At 40.5% G+C, this 20,956-nt stretch overlaps 1 protein-coding gene and 1 long non-coding RNA gene across 4 annotated transcripts; one reads left to right on the forward strand and one right to left on the reverse strand.

Annotated features, from left to right (window-relative positions):
• Positions 1 to 4,075: 4,075 nt before the first annotated feature.
• Positions 4,076 to 14,838, forward strand: sp3a (sp3a transcription factor). Of its 3 annotated transcripts, XM_077727642.1 has the most exons (7): positions 4,076 to 4,236; positions 4,487 to 4,584; positions 4,932 to 5,027; positions 6,134 to 7,373; positions 7,705 to 7,891; positions 7,975 to 8,171; positions 13,365 to 14,838. In XM_077727642.1, exons 1-7 carry the CDS (start codon positions 4,230 to 4,232, stop codon positions 13,655 to 13,657), a joined length of 2,118 nt encoding a protein of 705 aa, XP_077583768.1. In that variant the 5' UTR covers positions 4,076 to 4,229; the 3' UTR covers positions 13,658 to 14,838. The 3 variants fall into 3 exon arrangements, with proteins under 3 accessions (XP_077583768.1, XP_077583769.1, XP_077583770.1); XM_077727643.1 differs by lacking the exon at positions 4,932 to 5,027; XM_077727644.1 differs by lacking the exons at positions 4,076 to 4,236; positions 4,487 to 4,584 and adding an exon at positions 4,603 to 4,769.
• An 86-nt stretch (positions 14,839 to 14,924) lies between these two features.
• On the reverse strand, positions 14,925 to 20,374 carry LOC144204705 (uncharacterized). Its single transcript, XR_013327950.1, has 5 exons — positions 20,211 to 20,374; positions 18,429 to 18,466; positions 18,115 to 18,240; positions 15,144 to 15,235; positions 14,925 to 15,072 (listed from the first exon to the last, which is right to left on the reverse strand). It is a non-coding gene; the product is annotated as an uncharacterized LOC144204705 (long non-coding RNA).
• Positions 20,375 to 20,956: the final 582 nt, after the last annotated feature.

The raw sequence follows: 20,956 nt of genomic DNA on the forward strand, positions 1-20,956 counted from the left end.
TTCACAGTCCCATGTTTATTCTATGATTGACGAATTACACTTAGAGTGCTCTTGATGGAGAGAACAGCAAAGGGAATCGCTGTAAATAGTAGCAGAGATTTAAAAAAGAAATATAAGGAAATATATTTCAGGATTTTAGCTCAGGTTCAAATCTGGCTATATTTGAAAATGTATCAGCAGATGTTCAGATTCAGATCCAAGTGATTAGAATATAGTATTATATCTACTTACGAAATGAATTGGTTCCAGAACTTGTTTCGTAACTTGCATTTTTTCGTAAGTTGAGCCGTACTTTATATGTAAAACCATCGAAAATTTACACCACGTTTTTTTTAACTGGTGCAGTTTTAGCAACGCTGGCCAGGCAGAATGTAATTTAATTATTTATTCCTTTAAATCTGTATGTGACAAAATGGGCGTTCTTATTTAAGACTTGGCAAATTTTATGGATTTCTCATATTTCTCTCTACTCTATTTTTGAATCCCACCCCAAAAAAAATGAAAAAGCCATCACGCACGACCATTGATATCACAACAAATCTAAAGATAAAAATCACCAAAATATTTATTCATACATAACTGCAGCCCCATGCCCCTTAATACCGTAAACTCTTTGCATTACAATGTCAAACATTTCAATGTGAATGAATGAAATCTTTCTCAGCCTTCAAAGACAAAACATCCAACTCCTGCCCTGCAATGTACATTCATATCCTTGAAATAATTTCATATTTTTATGTCATTCTGTATATTTTGAAGTCCCAGTACAAACCCGAAACGGATTCGTGTTGAAGTAATGTTTTTCCCTTGCCTAATACTATACGTGTAAGTGTTTTCCAAGCGTTTATGTTGATGGAATCGGACAGGCTCAGCCAAAGTAAGATTGCATACTCGGCGGGAGTCCACAAAGAGCAGTAGATCAGCAGCACTCTCCCGAATCTCTCGTAACCATTAACGCCGCCGAGAACAAAATGCCCTTTTGATGGCGGCGAAAAGATTGAATAAAACGGTCATTTTTCAGAAATACCGTGGCAAATCTAGCTTTGGGATATTGCAATGTGTCTTTGAGCATTGTGTTTGCTGTGGAAATCAGCAGGATTATAGTCATTGAGGATTGAGATCAGTGCTAAAATATAGGTTGCTGTTTATACTGTGGGGAGATGCCGTCGTAAAAAGCATTAGAGCGTCTTTGTTTGCCTGCTTCAACTACCCGTGTTATTCTTGCCAGGATTTCAAGCAGAAAGTCTTTGTAGAGAAACTGTCGCCAGTAACGTACGCTGGGTTCCATATGTCAACATGTTGTTTTTACATGGCTCCTTTCTGATTGAAACCATCCAAAGGCCTCAGAGACCACAATAGGGACGCCAGACCAAAAGTAATGCCACTGAAGATGATGATTGATGATTACGTTGACCACATAGAATGGTACACAGCCGCCGATGTCTTAAGGATGTGCAAGATGTTCATATGTGGTCTGGTTTGTTTTGCTTTTCATAAAATTGCATAATGCTTCAGGAGGCATAATGATGCTATATATTATAAGTTTAGAAGTCAGCAAATGTCTTCATCTGGGAGAACATTTACTGCTAATGGTTTAATGTGCAGGAATTCAGATTTGGTTTTGTATTTGAAGTCATTAAAAAAAAAGGGTAAAAGTAATATGTAAGCTGCCTGATTGTGTAGGCCCTACAGTGACTTTGGTGTGGGCTCGATTCCCGCTGGTCCGAATGGTTGGTGACTGGCATTTTTCCATTTGTCAATGTAAAACGTGCTTGAAAGTCGATCAGTTTGGGTCAGTCTTGTCGTGTTGTAGTTAATGACAATGAATGAATGCCCCGTTTCTATACGTTTGATCAAATTATTCGTAGTTATTTATGTTACGATTCTATTTGCATGAAATAGCATCGATTCACCACGCTGAAGCCAAATAGACAACATGAAAGTAGAACTGGAAAGAATTCCCGCTGAGCAGATATCCATCAATCAAGTGGTGCCACTCTGGGCCGACAAACCACAGTGCCATTAGACCAAAAAGACCACAAGTGGAACGCTCCCTTTTAAAACACACATAAAAGCGGGCAAAAGGCCACAGGGTGCTTTGGTAAATAACAAACCAAAGATCTTTTGAACAAAGAGCCGTGAGGACAAATAAATATTAATGTTTGTGTAATTCAATAGTTGGTACTTTTTCCACATTATTTAGTTTAGAATGTGGGTGCCATGCTCTAATCGTTGCCATTTCTCGCTAACAAAAACAGCAATTCGTTGTACAACATGCAGATGTGGCTAGTTCAATTGTGCATTTTAGTAAGTTGGATTTATCCATGAACAGGTCCAGTAAGCAATGATAACATTTGGATCTAAAATAAATGAAAAAATACTAATTAAAATGAACCAAGGAACTTTGTGAAGGTGTTCTGGTGCTTTCCATATGACCTTTTACAAACTTGTTTCTGATTCAAAGGTAGTATGCTCATTTGCTATTCTATGCACATGTCTCCACGCTATACCAATTTCATCTTTGTCCCTCAAGTTTCATTTTCAGCGTCCCTCACGGTGCCTCTAAGAGGACACTTTCTCACGGTGGGGTCATTCACTCACTCTTTGCGACTGGCCAAGGTGGTAGCAATTGTTAGGATGTTGATGGAAAACATTGTTGGCCCTTTCAGCCACTATTTCAACTATTGTTAAGCAACTGTCTTATATAAAAAAGTCAACAGCCAATTGTCTTCGTCTAATGTTTGTCATGTGATTTGGCATTCGGGCAGCTTTTAGGATATTGCGCTGGTCTCTTTAACTTTGAAGTACTTGCAAATTGTTTGTACATTTTCAGTCTCCCGGAGTAAGACAGATATTGCTGATAGGTTTTTTTCCCCCCGTAAAGCTGTTGCCAATGGTATGTGTTTACCTGACACTTGGATTGACAGTGAAGTGATTGGAAATATCCACCATTCACTGCTGTGAGCTCCTGAGTGCAGGGAAAGTGCTTTTGTACTCTGGCTGTAATGGGGCAAGTTTGAATTGAAGGTTGAGAGAAATAGCCTCACTGCGGCAGTGCTCTGAGGAACTGACACATCACCCAAAAAAAAAAAAAAAAAAAAACAAGAATTTCAAAAGCAGGATACTGATAGCATCACAGGCAGGCACAATAACATTCACAAGATCATTCCATTGAATTCTTACACTGTTGTGAGGCTGCATCTCAAGAAAATGTTTTCATGCCCGTTTGTTTATTTATTTGCACAAATATTGACTAGAATAATTATTTCATTAGAGGATGGTCAAAATGTTCCCCAAAATTGGATCATGGCATATAAAAGTGTTTTGAGCTGCATCTTTTTGCTCGGATGATAGTGTATTCTCCTTCACTAGGATGTAAATTGACATTTAACAATGTGGTGCATTTATATCATTTTGAATCAGATTTTCACGTGTTGTTGCTGATGAAAAGACAATTTTATGCTCCTTAGGTCAACAAGCATTTTGCAAATGAAAACTACTACTTGGATGTCAATACTATGTGACGTATCGGTTTGGTACAGATTTCTGAAATAACACATTTACTTGAAATGAATCAATGTGAAAGTTATTTTTTCCACAGTAATTGCTTTAAAAAAAACATCTCATGCCTAATGCTCCTGACTTTTGTTTCATTAATTTGTAGTATTTTTTTTACTCAGTCAAAAATGTAGGGAAACCGTTTCACTGCGCCAATATTTGTATGAGTAACATGACCAATTCTGTCTCTTGTTTCAGATGATTTTAAACATTTAACAAACATATTATGACTTTTTAGATTTTCCTTTAATCACTGCGGATTTAAATATTGCATGTCATATCTTTTCGAAATGTCAAAAGCTACATATTAACAACTACTACGTAGTCGTACACACAGTACATATATTGACTACAAGTAACAGAACAGGAAAATAATCTGCCAAAGAATAATTGATATCATCCCTAGCAAATCAGAGTGCTATACTTGCAAATGTCAACCAATGAAGGACACGATCAGTGGAAAGTGGGCGGAACTTCCTATATATGACGCCAACGCTCCAGTCAACGGTGCAGGCCCCACCCTTTGTGTTGCTGACCGCCAGTCAATCAAAATAGAAACAAATCTTGACAGTTATCGCCCTTTTTCTACGCGGCTGCCGTCAATAGCAACAAGCGATCATGTCGGCTTGGTTGTAACTGTGCAAACTATCCGTTTGACGGCAAGTCACACCATGACTGGTATGTCATTTCTCATCGTATTCCTCACCCACGCAAGCTAAAAGGCATCCTTCTGCTAAATTAGCTTCAGTTAGCCGCTAACGCTGTGTTTTCATCTGAACTAGATTTTAAATACGATCGCGATTGCTACTGATCTCTGCTGCGACATTCTTAAGAGAATTCAATTGCGATCTTTAATTCCGATGTCCTCTGTTTTAAGGAAATATGTTAGATCATCTCCGGTAAACTCGTTTGTTGTTGTCCTTCACAGCGCCAGAACAGCCACTGAAAGCCGTCGAAATGGCTGCTTTGGACATCAACAGCAGCCAGAACAACTTTTTGCAACATGAAGACGGCACGGGCAATCAGGTAATAATTTCTCGCGGCGTGTATGTTTTTTTTGTTGCAGTATATGCGCGGATCTTGCGGTTCCAGGGTGAAAAGTTGGAGGGGTTTTGAAGCCCTCAGACAAACGCTTCCTCTGAGGCGGTGCAAAAATCCCGCCTTCTTTCTCGGCTCCGGGCTAAGAGACCGCCTGAAAATCTCCATCAGATGTAAACATCACGTGAATTATTGTCTGAGGGGGCTCCACACAAAATCTGCGTGTCCGATCCGATGTGGAACAAATGTGTGACGCGTCAATTTGTGTCTGTTTGGCCCTCACTAATGGCCACTCAATTTTTCCCCCTCCTCTGAAACTTGCACACGGTTGGTAGGACATTGAGTCGTCATCCCTCGACCTGCTTGCAAGCACCTGCACTAAGGTGGGCTCCCCGGCTTCAGAGGTGGACAGAGGTGCTGCCGCTGGCGTGGTAAGTCGGCACCTCTGTAGAAGAGTTGGTAGAATAGAAGCAATGGATCGTATGTCCTCAATCATACGGCAGTTCTCCATCACAAATGGACATCCCATTTCCTTCTCACATTCTACATAATCTGTATTATTGTGTTCTTTATACATGTCACTCGTGCATTCCTTTCCTGCTTCGCTTATCCTCATTTGGGTCGCTTTAGGAGAGAGACGGAGGACATCCCGAGTTAGTTGCCCTGAAGGCCAATAATTGCAGGGCTGATATTGACAAAAATTCACTTTCACGCTATTGATAATTCTTCATTTTAGCTGCCATGTCAATTTTGGAAATGTACTGTTTTCCCTGGTGAATTAAAAACAATTGGCCTCCCAAAAATGCAACTTGTACTCTAGTGCAATTTATATATTTTTTAATCATACATAGCTGTGACACAAGTGAGGATAAGTGCAATAGAGGGTCAATGTTTGTGGTGTGGAATGATTTTCGAATTGATTTGATTGAACAGATCTGGTGCTTACACACCTATAATCATTTTAATCAGTTCTCTTTGACAATTTAGAGCATTTACAGTAGACTAGGCCTTTTGTGAAACATTTCTCAAATTTCCTTTAAACTGTCTGAAAGGTCCTCCAGTGGAAGGCTGCCCGTCAATGATTTTAAGTTAATCTGTCGAGGCGGAGTTAGCAATTATCAGCTTGCTGTTTCATTTCGGCAAAACCATGACATTAGCAGCTGGTATTTTTTTCTCTACCACACTGGATTTGTACAATTTAAGATCTATTGTTATTCAGCACTTATGACTAGTTTGTGGTTATGTCATATTTTAAGCCTTGTGATTGTTAAAAAATAACAGTTAATTCTCCCGAATCTGAAACTTGCTTTATGACTTAATCATTTTATGTGACAGACATAAGATTCTTAACAAACAAGGTTGATATCACATTTTTTTCCCACCAGCATGTCATTTTTATTTATTTTTTTTGCATGAATTCTTTACCGGAAGTTACACCAGACAATAAACTCGAAAAACAAAAAAAAGTATCTTACACTGCTATGAAATGCCTGCGATTTGCAAATCATTTACATGCTTTGTTCTCTCGCTCTCCTAGACTACAGATCAGACGTCTGCTCAACTCGCAGTGTCTGACAAATGGGAGGTGTTGGCCCCGAGCACAGGCGGCAAGGACGACCCTGGTATGATACAGATTCAAAGCCAAGGCATATTAACGCCAAACGGACAGTACGTTCCTCTCCAGAGTTTGCAGAATCAGCCAATATTTGTGTCATCGGGAAGTGACACTGCCTCTGCCAGTTCAGTGCCTAATATTCAGTACCAAGTAATTCCTCAAATTCAAACTGCAGACGGACAGTTGAGCTTTGCCACCACGGCCATGGAAGGGGCCAATGCGAGTCAGCATGCGGCAGGGCAGCTTCAAATTTTGCCTGATGGGAGCCAGGGTCTCTGTGTGACATCAAGCGCGAACATCCTTCCGAACAACCAGAACCTCATATCACAGACTGGAAATATCCAACCGATCCAGGGGATTTCTATCGCCGGCTCCGCATTCAGCAACCAGGGTCAGGTTGTTACTAACGTGCCTGTGGGTTTGCCAGGGAACATCACTTTTGTTCCTATCAACAGCATAGACTTGGATGCGCTAGCCCTATCCGGAGCCCAGACGATAGCGACGGGCGTCACCGCCGATGGCCAGTTAATCATGGCAAACCCACCGATGACCGTCTCTGAGAATCAGCAGAAGACAGTCGACGCTCTCTCACAAACGCTACCAGTAAACGATGCCAACCCTGAGCTCTTTGCGTCGACATCCTCCTCCCACCTCCAAAATGCCACAAGCCAAGCGAGTCTCCTGACCCAAGACACCACCTTGTCCACCGTGGCTACGCAGCAGTCCAACTCGACCGCCGGTCTTCAACAAGGGTTCCTCCAGCAGACTCAAGAGCAGAACACACAGGTGACATCTGCCCAGCCAGTTGTCCAGTTGCAGCAGGTGCCAACGGCCAATGGCCAGGTGGTCCAGTCGGTGGCTACGGGTGGCCAAGGTGTGCAAAACCTACAGCTGATCAACCCTGGGACCTTCATCATCCAAGCCCAGACGGTGACGCCGTCAGGGCAGATACAGTGGCAGACGTTTCAAGTGCAAGGAGTACAGAACCTGCAAAACCTTCAACTTCCCACCACCGTCCCTCAGCAGATTACTCTGGCTCCTGTCCAAACCCTCTCGCTGGGTTCGGGTTCAGTCGGCGCCAACTCTGGGCTGATCCCCAACCTACAAACGGTGACCGTCAACTCAGCGACACAACAGGAGGGAACTGTGGACCCACTTGGCGGTACATTACAATTATTAACATTTTGTTTTAATGCAATGAAAGACTGTCCATGTCAGATTTTTTTCTTCTTCTCGAATCCGACACATTCTGAAGTGGATATAAATCAGTTATCCACCTGATACCGATACATTTTGACATATACGTCATCAATCATTCGTATCACTCCGCCTTGATACAAGATTTGAAACACCAAGTTAAAAGAAAATAAAAATTAAAAATAAAAGGATTAGTCGTGGTAGTATAAAATCCTCAATTTTATTAACTGGTTAATTTACATACGGTCATATCACACATGATCTGACTTCAATCTTGGCTTTTCTGGATTCCACAGATGTGCGGATAAAAGAGGAGCCCGAATCGGGAGAATGGCAGCTAAGCTCCGATTCAACGCTGAACACCAGCGACCTGTCGCACCTTCAGGTCAGGTTGGTGGACGATGAAGATTACATAGGCTTGGGAGGCAAGCGGCTACGGAGAGTGGCGTGCACTTGTCCCAACTGTAAAGAGTCTGGTGGGAGGTGTGTTCCGTTCATGGCATGACTTTAGTGCCGCGGCAGTTTTGTTAAAATCTATTCCAGAATGCTCATTGTGGGTTTCTCAGGGGTTCGGGTGTGGGCAAGAAGAAGCAGCACATCTGTCACATCACAGGCTGTGGAAAAGTGTACGGAAAGACATCACACCTGCGAGCGCACCTGCGCTGGCATTCCGGGGAGAGACCTTTTGTCTGCACCTGGATGTACTGCGGGAAAAGGTTCACGCGCAGCGACGAGCTGCAGAGACACAGAAGAACACATACAGGTACCTCGCTGAATCAATCAGTCATGAATTTATCTCTGGGATAACATAAGTTACTTGTACCAGAAATTCAAAATACGAGGTGTTCCAAAATGTCTGAGTCCATTTTCGTAGGCTAATAAATTTAACAAATTTTGTTGAAATGACCTCATATTGTCAAAGGCTTGACTAACGTTTGGCATTTTTATCCAAGTTTCAGGTTAAAAAAAAATGCTGTTCACTTCAAAAAAGAAGGCATTTTGTGTGTAAGTCTGCTCGATCAGACTCAGTCACCCAAGATACTGCAGGGTGCTTTCTTCACAAATTTTGCAAGGAAAGCAGCAACTACAAAACAATTTAGGATTTGGCACTGAAAAATTCAAGAAAATGACTGGAATGTGGCTTTCTACACTTGCTCTTCTAACTCTACACTTGCTCTTTAACTCAGGTGCTGGTTGGGCGTATGGCATATTACCTAGAAATCTTGTCTGATCTCAAAAGCTGAGCAGGGTTGTGCTTGGCTAGTACTTGGATGGGAGACAATCTGGGAATACCAGGTCTAAGCTCCTATGTTAGTGCAGTGGTCTCAAACACCAAAGTGAGATTGAGACCCCTGGTCCCCACAAAAATGCCCTTTGACACTAGCTGTTTTTGGGGGTGATGTGTCCATGCCACTTGTGTGGGTGATAGCCCAAATCTTTGCCTAAAGACCAACCACAAAGCCCTCACTCACCCTTACTTAGATTGACTTATGTAGATTGGTTGGCCAAACTCAATGTCAAAAGTGCACTACGCGGGTCAAAGCTTGGTTTTGCTCCAATTATAGGTGCAATGCAAAACATCCAATATGTCCTGGTATACCCGACATATTACCCTGAAAAAAACTGGAAATTAAACATGATTGTACATGGTTACTACTTGGCTGGGTGTACTGCCAAAAACACTGCGACTTTTGCAGGGGTGTGCATGGTTACCACTTGGATGGGAGACTATCTTGGAATACTGGGTGCTGGAAGCTCTTATGGTTGCTCATTTAACCTCATGAGAAGCAGTTTGATGCACAATATTCTCAAAGCCCTCACTCACACTTACTAAGAAAGGTAACACAATGTCAAAAGTGCACTACGCAGGTCAATGCTTGGTTTTGCTCAAATTATAGGTGCAATGCAAAACATCCAATATATCCTGGTATACCTGACATATTACCCTGAAAAAAAACTGGATATTAAGCATGGTTGTACATGGTTACTATTTGGCTGGGTGTACTGCCAAAAACACAAAAGGTTATGCAGGGGTGTGCATGGTTACTACTTGGGTGGGAGACTATCTTGGAATACAGGGTGCTGGAACCTCTTATGGTTGCTCATTTAACCTCATGAGAAGCAGTTTGATGCACAATATTCACAAAGCCCTCACTCACACTTACTTAGATAGGCTTAGGTAGATAAGTTGGCCAAACTCAATGTCAAATTTGCATTACACTGTTAAATGCTTGGTTTTGCTCAAATTATAGGAGCTATGCAAAACATCCAATATCATGTCCTGGTTGGCCTTCTGGCATACTACCCTGAAAAAACTCTGGAAGTTAAGCAAAGCCCTCATTCACCTTTACTTATATATATTTGTGTGTCAAACTTCATGAAAAATATTAAATTTTACTCTTGCTAAAACTATGAATTTAACTCAAAACGTCTAATATCATATCCTGGTTGGTAAAATTATGTCAAGACATTTGGTCTAAGCCTGCCAGAAGCAGGTGGGACACTAAGATTTTTGTTTTCAGGTAGTGACTGGAGTTTGAACCCAGGACCCTGGATCTCAGAGACTAATGCTCTAACCACTCAGCCAGCAGAGAACACAAATGTCAGTTAAAAAAAAAAAAAAATGTCATGTGTTTTGAGCCCAAAACCCATGTCAATTTTTTTTTTTTTTAGTGAATTTGTTATGTCCTCTGGTGGCTGAGTGGTTAGAGCATTGGGCTCTGGGTGTCTGAAACCCAGGGTCCTGGGTTCAAATCCCGGTCAGGACTTGGAAAATAAATCTTGGTGTGCCTCCATCTGGTGGGAGGGGCTAAGACACTTGGTTCCCTCCCACCAGGGGTGGGAGGTGACACCAAGACACTTGGTCCCCACCCACCAGAGATGGGAGGTGACACCAAGACGCTCCCTCCCGCCAAAGGCGGATGAGACCAACACTTATACTTATACCAAAACACTTATACCACTTTTTAGCAAAAGGTTATTGGGTCCCCTCCCGCCTTCGGCGGGAGGGGACATTAAGACACTTGGTCCCCTCCCGCCTTCGGCGGGAGGGGACCTAACTGTCTTGGCCCACCCACAACACCCTTGGTCCACCCCCGCCTTCGGCGGGGGTGGACCGACGGTCTTGTCCCACCCACAACACCCTTGGCCCACCCCCGCCTTCGGCGGGGGTGGGCCGACGGTCTTGTCCCACCCGCAACACCTTGGCCCCCCTCCCCTACCGAAGGCCGAGGCAAGACACTTGGTCCTCTCCCGCCTTCGGCGGGAGAGAACCAAGATTTTTGATTCCAGGTAGCGACCGGGAAGCGAACCCACGACCCTGGATGTCAGAGGCTGATGCTCTAACCACTCTGCTGGCGGAGCCCCCAATAATTCTATTAAAAAAAAAAAAATTTGACATCGGTTTTGGGCACAAAAAAAAAATAAACAAAAGGTGTACTGAGCCAGGATTTGAACCCAGGACCTGATATTTCAGAAGCCAACGCTCTAACCACTTGGCCACCAGAGCCACTATAGTCTTACTCACAAAAAACTAAAACTTTACATAACTTTACCAAACAGGACATATTAGATGTTTTGAGAAGCATCTACAGTTTTAGCAAGAGGAAACTTGACGCACAAATACTTATAAGTAAAGGTGAGTGTGGACTTAGTGTTTATTGTGGACCAATCTGCTTCTCAAGATTAAGTGAGCAAATACAAGAGCTTCCAGCACCTGGTATGCCATGGTAGTCTCCCATCCAAGAAGTAACCATGCACAACCCTGCTTTTCCTCAAGTGTTTTTTCAGGGTGGTATACCAGAAGGCCATCCAGGACATGAGTTCTGAATTTGGCGTAACACCTATAATTTTAGCATTACCCAGCATTTACCTGTGAGTTTGGCCAACCAATGTAAGTAATGGTGAGTGAGGGTTTTGTGTTATTGTGGACCAAACCGCTTCTCACAAGGGTAAGTGTGCAAACATTTCAGATTCCTGCACCCAGTATATCAAGGCAGTCATCTTTTATTTGCGCAAAAAACTACCTTTAACCTGTGTAGTGTTCATTTGACATTGAGTCTGGCTAAACAATCTACATAAGCCAATCTAGGTAAAGGAAAGGCTTTGTGTTTATTGAGGATCAAACTGCTTCTCACGAGGTTAAGTGAGCAGACATAATTGCAACTAAGCACCCAGTATTCCAAAGCAATCTACCATCCAAGTAGTAACCATATACATAACTCTTCTTAACCTCCAGAGATTTTTCATGCCAGAATACCAACCAAGACATGAGATCTGATGTTTAGCATTATACTTAAAATTTGACCAAACCTATTATTGACCTGTGTAATGTATATTTGACATTTGGTTTGGCCAACCAATATACATAAGCCAATCTAAGTAAAGGTGAGTGAGGTGTTTGTGTGTATAGTTAATCAAACTACTACAACTACAAACATAAGTTTCCAGCACCCAGTATTCCAAGACTGTCTCCCATCCAAGTAGTAACCATGCACAACCTTGCTTAAATTCCATGTTTTTCAGGGCATCTATAGTTTTAGCATGAGCAAACTGAGAACTTTAATGAAATTTGCCACACAAATAAATAAAAGTAAAGGCAAGTGAGGGTTTTGTGTACATTGTGGATCAAACTGCCTCTCACAAGGTTAAGTGAGCAAACATTTTAGCTTCCAGCACCCAGTATTCCAAGGCAGTTTCCCATCCAAGTAGTAACCATGCACAACCTTGCTTTACCTCCAGTTTTTTTTTCTTCAAGGTAGTATGGCAGAGGATCAACCAGGAAATGACATTGGATGTTTTGCATTACACATATTTGAGCAAAACCAAGTATTGAACTGTGTAACGCACATTTGACAATAAGTTTGGCCGACTAATTTACAAAAGGCAATCTAAGTTAGTGTGAGTGAGTGCTTTGTGTATAGTGTTGATGAAATTGCTTGTCACAAGGTTAAGTGAGCAAACATCAGAACTCCCAGCAACCAGTATTCCAAGGCAGTCTCCCATCCACGTAATAACCATTCACAACCTTGCTTAAATTGTGCACATTTGACATTGAGTTTGATCCAAACCACATTTGCCACTCTAAATGTACATGAGATCATTGTGTATATTGTGGATCAAACTGCTTCTCACAAGAATAAGTGAGCAAACATTAGAGCTTCCAACACCCAGTATTCCAAGGCAGTTTCCCATCCAAGTAGTAACCATGCACAACCTTGCTCAACCTCCAGAGTTTTTTCAGGGTATTATGTCAGAAGGTCAACCAGGATATATTGGATGTTTTGCATTGCACCTATAATTTGAGCAAAACCAAGCATTGACCAGTGTAATGCACATTTGTCATTTAGTTTGGACAACCATTCTACATAAGCCAATATAAGTATGTGTGTGAGGGCTTTGTGTATAATGTGTATCAAACTGTTTCTCACAAGGTTAAGTGAGCAAAAATAAGCACTTCCAGCACCCAGAATTTCCAAGGCATTAACCCATCCAAGTAGTAACCATGCACAACCTTGCTTCACCTCCAGAGTTTTTTTCCGGCTAGTATGCCAGAATGCCAACCAGGACATGATATTGGATGTTTTGCATAGCACCTGTAATTTAAGCAAAACCAAGCATTGACCCGTGTAATGCACATTTGACATTTTGTTTGGGCAACCCATCTACATAAGCCAATCTAAGTAAGGTTGGGTGATATGTTTTTTTTTGTGTTTACTCTTCCTCCCAAAAATATGCATGTTATATTAATTGAAAGCTCTTAACGTGCCATTGGCTGGGTGTGTAAAGTAATGTCTGTGTTGTGGAAAAGAGATGCCAGTCAGTCACAAGGCACACTATTCATCAGTAATTGAAATTCCAAGTGGTAAAAATGTACGAGCACCCATCCAGTGCACGGATTTGATGTGTGAATTTCCACCAAACATCCATTTAAGTTTGGGCGTCTTTTATTTTGCAGGCGAGAAGAAGTTTGTGTGTCCCGAATGTTCCAAACGCTTCATGAGGAGTGATCACCTGGCTAAGCACATCAAAACTCACCAGAACAAAAAAGGTGTGAACTCTGGCAGCGCCATGATACAGTCGATGGAGTCGGCCGGGTCCTCGGACAGCCTCATTACCGCCCCGGGTGGGACCACCCTCATCCTAACCAACATCCAGCAAGGCTCCAACAACGCCCAGGACATCTTGGCCAACGCAGAGATCCCCCTGCAGCTCGTCACTACCTTGGCTGCCAGCCAAGTCATGGAGTGATGGACATCTTGTATACCCCTACCTGCATTTTTATTCCTGTTTTGAAGAAGAAGAAAAATACAATTATATATATTTTACCATTGCAAAATCAAGTCCTATCCACTTTATACCATGAAATGGTGGTAAGAGTAGAAAAAGACATTGCAGTAATTACACAATGAAATGCCTTATTTTGTACTATATAGTATCGTTGTGGTTCTATGGTGTTTGCAATCAACTTTGTTAATCTGTTTTTTCACCTTTTCTTACCTTCTTTCAGTCTTTGTTGCCCTTTTTCTGTGAGCCAAAACTAAGCTTGTCCAAGTACAATTACTTTGATGCAAATGTATTTAAGAATTATATATATTTTTTTCTTCCTTTGTGATGAATTTTCCCACAGAGTGCTTCCAGTGAATCAATTCTCATCTTGCAATTTTTTGAGTGGAAACAATCAGCATTTCTTTTTTTTTTTACTTATTTCACTTAAAAAGGACCAACTCGTCATTGGATCATATGATAATTCATTCATTAAACAGATCTTTATGATGCCAATATAAATTTGTGTCTAAGACTAGAAAGTCTAAGAATAGGGTACATTTTGTGGAGATTTTATTTTTTCAAGCCAATTTTGATGGCACTGGCAAAATTGACCTAAAACTCAGGGTGAGGAAATAGAGCTAACCTATAGTATCTCAGTTTTGGGACAAATCTTTTTAGATGGACCAAAAGCTCTGAAGAACAACAGCACCACTATTATATCTGCTCTTATTTTAAAAAAGAATTTAAAAAGCCATGTCAATTTTTGGGGGGCAACAACATATTTCTTAGTGTATCTCAGCCGTGCAATTCACAATCAGTCCAATTTAAGTGTAAATGACACTTTGAAGGTGGTACTTGGAGTTCTAAACAGCACTATTCTTGTGTATTGATTCATTGTCTTCTTCCAAGTCAACGAATCTCTATTTGTATAGATTTTGATTTTTAAAAAACATTTCTTGCATTTTACTGTCAAATATTTCTGCCCCCAGCTTCTAAAGGAATGAGTGAATTATTATGAATTATAACGTTTTTATATATACACCGTCTTCGCCAATTGACACTCAGTTCCTTGTGTACTAAGAATTGCAGTTTTTACTTGTTTAGAACTGTACAAAAATCATGTCTATTATTATGTCATTATAAACATTTCTGTTACACTTGAATTTTTGCCTTCATTTTTGGTATTTAAAGTTATATTTCAGAAATGGTTAGTGCAGGTGCAGTGTGGAGGTTGCATGTGCTTACCTGTTTTTTCTCCGGGTACTCTGGTTTCCTTCCACATCCCAAAGAACATGCTTGGTAGGCTGGTTAACTCTTAATTGTAGTTCCATCCAGGGTATCCCCTGCCTGGTGACTAGAGTTGGTTGGGATAGGCTGCAGCACCCTCTGCAACCCTTCTGTGGATAAGAGGGTTGGAAAATGAATGAATGGAAGTAAAATACATTTTTTTAAGCCACTTAAGTTTTACCTCTCCTGCCCTTTTATGCGTTTGGAGAGTCCAGTAGATGTCACTGCAGCCAAGGGAGCGATGCTTTGGCCAAGTTAACCTTTTGACCTGATCTGTTTTGGGTTACAAAAATTTGGACAAAGTTAAATCGACATTGTTAGTCAAATTTTGTAAACAGGGAATCCCATGAACACAACCTGGAAGGATGCTTCACTTTATTTGTGAAGTGGCAGCTATTTTTACTTTTAATTATTCGGTAGGTAGTATTTATAAATTTGTGTTTATTTTACTGCATAGCGCCATGCTGAGATTTGCTATTTGGCCTTCCAAGTAGCTAAAAATTAAATGAGCATGGCTTACAGGTTGATGCAGTCTAAGTTTGAATAATCAACCTCACAAAAAAATATTCAAAGTGAGTATACTGTATTTTTAATTCATTAGAAGCCTTTTTTAAATTTTGCTACTGATGGACTTAATTTGAAGGACATTACTGTGAAATACAAACTGGATTACCAAGAGGTTGAGAGAATGGACTGGTAATAAAAACTAAATTCAATGATTGGCCTTATTGAAAAGTAAAATTAATATAATTGATGAAAACAATTTATTTTAAAGAGATCTAATCTTAACACTTACAGGCAAAAACAATTTAATTGAGGTACACCGTAATTGTTGAAATTAATATATTGTGGATACAGAAAGCCCTGTCATTTTTTGACCCATTATGTGCATCAAAAGGTTAAACAAAGAAAATCTATCATTTGCAGGAAAAATAGCTTGATATAAATGTTTTAAAAGTGAAATGAAAAGTGAACAATACATTTCTAACAGGCAACACCATTTTAATAGCTACTTGTTTTTTGACTCCCACCCATTATTCTTCAGTGTAATGTGTAAGATGAAAACATTTTACAGATAAAGGCTTGCACCGAATTCGACTTTATTGCTATTTATTACTTTTAAATCTTGTGTAAAAGAACCACAAGCGAATGAAGATTTTTTTAATGACCACTACATTTTAATGTGTATGAACATCATTAAAATAGTCAATGAAAATCTTTATGGTCTAAATCAATGTGCTTTTTTTGTCCGAAAATAAAATGCAAGTAAAACGGCATTGCCTGTTAAAAGAAGGCCTCGTCCACTTTCCCTCTCATTTCATTTGCATAATTTAATGAATCCAAGTCATTGTAATGCAATACCAAGTGCAGCAAGAACATAGAATGACAGTTTGAGTTAATGAAATGTGTTAACGGTATCATCATTTACTTGTATGTTAATTAGTCCAATTAATTTCCCCTTGCTCTGTAATCTGAATATTGTAATAATCTTTGCTCCCCTGCAGGAATGAAATTTACAAGGCACACACCTCGGGGACAATCTCCGTCTAGCGTTACGTTTTCACTACTTGAACTGTAGGCACATTTGACCCGCAAAGTCACCTTTTATCACTTAATATTCATGATTTTTTTTTGTACGATCCGTATATTTGACATTGTTAATCACGTTAGCAATGGTTAACTATCATCCACAGCTAATGAGAACGTTGCAGGCAAAGGATAACATTTACAATGACAAAAACTGCATATTTTGTTCGAATGGAAACACTTTAGGGATGAAGGCAAGCTTCTTCTCTATTTGGGTTCCAGTTTTTTTTAAACATTTTCCTCTAGTCGTGGCATGATAGCCCAGCAATTTTGCCAAATGACTATTATTTTCCTTTCTGGAGGAAGGAGTACAGCGCGATGGAACGTCGGGTGTCACGCAGCTGCATTGGTGTACATCTGTTTTGTGCGGGTGGGGATGGGGCGTCTGAAAATTTAGCAGCTAGAGAATTCTTGCAAATACAATTGAATGCATGTCCCTAAGTGGCACGCTGCTTCAAATTAGACTTTAATGGTGTTTACGTTTCATCCCCGGGTTGAAGGGTGTCTTTTTTTGTGGCCGCATTGCCGTCAAATTCTTGCCCTTGATCAACTACACCAGGCAGACAATAGCACTGATCATTTTTCTCCAGCTAGAAAACCCAGCGTGGATCAACTCAATAACCCGGTATTCTCCTTCTACTCAATGTGGACAATTTAGCGGCAGGTCAGCACCTTTCTTTCTCTTTTTAAATCTTTCAGACAATTTGGCGAACCAAAAGAAAAAACACATCTGTAACGTTAGCAAAAAGTGACCGTGTGTTTAGGCCTGGATTTCTCAAGGTGATACCTGGCGTGGGACGAAGCGGGGGCGGGGTGTTGCGATTATGCAAACTCGACATCCAGCGTGCTTGAAGATTACATTTTACATGTGTATTTTATCCTGGAGCGAAGGTTTGAATTGCTGCAGTTACTAAATTATTTCCCCATCATCCAGCTACGTGGCCATTGAGTTTTAAATCAAACACTGGGAATTATAGGCCAGACTTTTTTTTTTTTTTTTTTTTTTTATAAATTCAAATCGGATCAATCTTCATTGTGGAATTTCTGCCCCGCTGTTTTGCATTTACGGTTATCCGCACCCAACTGTGAAAATTGAATCGACAACAATGCCGGCTTCCTTTCACCCCTGTCCTCGGTAATGATTTCCATCGTGTCTATTTTTACCGAAGAGACAATTGCCTAAGTCGATGGCGTTTCTTGCGCTATGCAAAATAAGTCTCCTTCCGCGCTCAGATCAAGGTCAAACTTGACAGATGCGCTTCAGCTCGGGAAGAACCGAGCAACGCTTTCTGTTCGTTGTCTTTACGGCTGACGACCTAAGCGTGTTTCGGCCTATCCGGAAGACAATTTAAGATTTGACTGAAGACGTTTGTATGCATAAAAACGTACACTAAAGAGCGTCGACAACATTTTTCGAGGTTACGGCAGAGTCCCCCCGCGGCAAGCGCCAGCCGGCAGGGATCTACGCCGTTGTGTGACGGCTCGGTGACAGCTTTGACACAGGTAATGCGCAAGCAAAATGACAGCGTGGCACGGAGACAATAATGTACATATCATTTTCCTACCTGACTGATTGAAGACTGTGATCTGTGCTGGATTTTGGCGCTGATGACACGTGTCGGAGGAAGAAAAACAAGGACTGTCAGCAGCTGGGCTCATCTCAGCCTTCAAGAGGACTCAAGTCGGTCGGCCTAGAAAAGGTGAGCTCAATTTTAGTCCCATTTAGACTTTTGGAAAGGAATGCATTTGGCAGGCTAACGTGGAATGGTAGCAAAAGTGCACATGGTGAAAAAGCGATATATTTAACTTTAGTGGGCAAGTGTTTTCAATTAAAAGGTTGAACATCATTTGCAAAACATTGTATTCTTTTTTTACTTACGTTTATCACAACGTCCCAACTTCATTATACTTGCTGATCTAGAGTGAAAGTTGAAAAAAAATTAGACATGAATAAATTCCCAATTAACATTCCCTTGTCTTCTCAATACTATAAATTCTCATCATTTATTGTAAACCATTAGCATTACCGTCTACATGAAAACAATAGAGTTTGGCATCTTTTTTTCCGTGACCACAAACAAGCGGCACCAATGTGGTAATTAAAAGCGAAAGGTTAACAATTACATTTTTTTCTTTATTCTTTATTTGTCGTCTATGTAAACAAACCAAATAAAAACATGCCCCAGAACAGATTGTCCCAAATTTATTTTTGTTTTTCTCATTTTCTTTGTGAGTAATGCTAAGTAATGCAGATGCATGACTAACTCACCAAGAGAAACATATTGAGATTATTACATTTTATTCCCTTTTTATCGTGCGGTGAGAATAAATATTAATTAAAAAAAAACCAAAAAGTGTACAAAAGCAGGCCTTTTGTTGTAGACACGCACCTTCTCATTGTTCACCTCGCTTGATTTCACTCAGAAATGAAATCACAGCAAGCAGAATTCACCTTTTGCAATGTGCCCGAAGGTAAAAATGGGAGCGATTTCTCCGTTGACAATAGGTCAACGCTCTGCAGAAGGTACCTGGCGCATTACACCCGGGGGAGCGCTAATGGGTTCTGGGCAATTGAACAGCCTGCCATGCTTTAGTGCACCTGTACTATGTTAGAGCTGTCATCATTACCACTTCCTCCAATATTGGCCCCCATAAGCAAGACAGACTTTTGGCGATAGCTCGCTTCGGACTAACATTTTCGCCGCTTGTCTACGGTTTGACTGAAAGGCAAACAGCTTCACTAAAGGAACTCGACTGACGCTATGATTCTGATAGAATGGTCAAAATCGGAATTCTGTCTATACTCTGATTTATTGGACCATAAAATCCACAATAGATTTTTTTTTATCTTAAGCGTTGTGGAGTAGTAATTTTTTTGTGAAATCTGTTTTATTATCTGTTATATAATGTGTCTTGTGGTTAGGTTTAGGCAAAGCAACGTTATCAATCAAAAACTAATTGACAAAGTAAGATAAGAATACTTTAGTTAAGTACCCATTGAATATAATAGATAGAAAAATAACTAATTGTTCATTAAATCCTCTAAATCGAATATGCCAGTGTTTTTGTTTTAACATTTTATCTTTAGAATTGGTATTCAAAATGAAGGAATGTTTACAAAAATGTTTCTTTTGGCTGGAGTTTAATTCTATTTTGATATTCCTACAGGTGAAGGTGGGACCTGGCAGACAACTTAAAGAGAAAGCCAAAAATAAGACTAAAAAAAGTCAAAATTATTTCAAGAAAATTGTCATAAAAGCCATTTTTAGAACTAATTATATGAACTAATTGACATTTGCGAATTACAGTGCTTTTTGTTTTTTGTTTAATCAGATTAGGGTCTTTTATTTTTACTTACATGATTTAAACTGACAGGGGCATCCATATTTATTTAAAAATACCCCTCTGAACAACCAGACACCCCATGAGAAATGAAGCCTTCAAACCGTCTTCCCTTCTTTTTCTAATTCCTGCTGCCTAAATTATTCATCGTATTTACTGTTGTCCAATCAAATTGCCCGAGACTTTTTCCCCATTGCTGCTTATCAAGCTCTCGTTGTCACGAGGACTCCTTTGACATCATCTGCCAGACTTAAAAATGTCATAATAGTCATTTAATCCCCCTTTAAATAATCATTTTGCCACTCATTATTGGACTTACAAGTGTTTCAGCCATCTTGGTCCTCTTGACAGATTCATCCGAGCAGAAGCACTGGAGTCGAGACGCCATCAAATAGCGAGCGTGGCAGCCTCCCCCCGACGTGCAGATGTTTTCCGCTTCCTCCTCCCACATATTTCTTCTTATATCAGCATCTCGAACGAGCGTCTTTTGAAAAAAGAAAAGGAGAGGAAAAGTTTACATTGTGCTGGAAAAAGGAAATGGAAATTACGGGCAGTGTCAGATAATTGAGCTTGTCGCCAGAGACGTGCTAATAACAGACGGAGATGCGCATACTTGTCAGTCCGTCGCCGCGGTGACAGACTCTCTTGTGTTGATGAGCAGTTTTAGAGGGTAGATTGTTCCACGCAAACGCTTTCGTTATTACGAGCTGGCAAAGCGCCGGCTTGTGTACTCGATTCCGTTTTGAAGTGACAGAATCCAATTGACCGGCACGTATTCATGTACTTTAATTTCTTTATTCTCAAGCAACAATGCAGATAATTACTGCAGCAAGTAAAAGCCAAAATAGAATTTCATTGTGTCCCGTGGAAACAATGGCGGAGCTGTCTCAGCAACACGTTCGCTGACATTGTAATGAGCGTGAGACAAGCTGTAATCCGTCGTCAAAGCCTATGTATTTTTTTTTCCTTTCCATACTACATAAAGATTTAGTGCAAATGTTGTTCACGGTACTATACGTGCTGACAGTGTCTATTATCTTGTCAATAATTTGCTGTCATCAAAGA

This window comes from Stigmatopora nigra, chromosome 11, assembly GCF_051989575.1.
Source record: "Stigmatopora nigra isolate UIUO_SnigA chromosome 11, RoL_Snig_1.1, whole genome shotgun sequence".
Lineage (NCBI taxonomy): Eukaryota > Metazoa > Chordata > Actinopteri > Syngnathiformes > Syngnathidae > Stigmatopora > Stigmatopora nigra.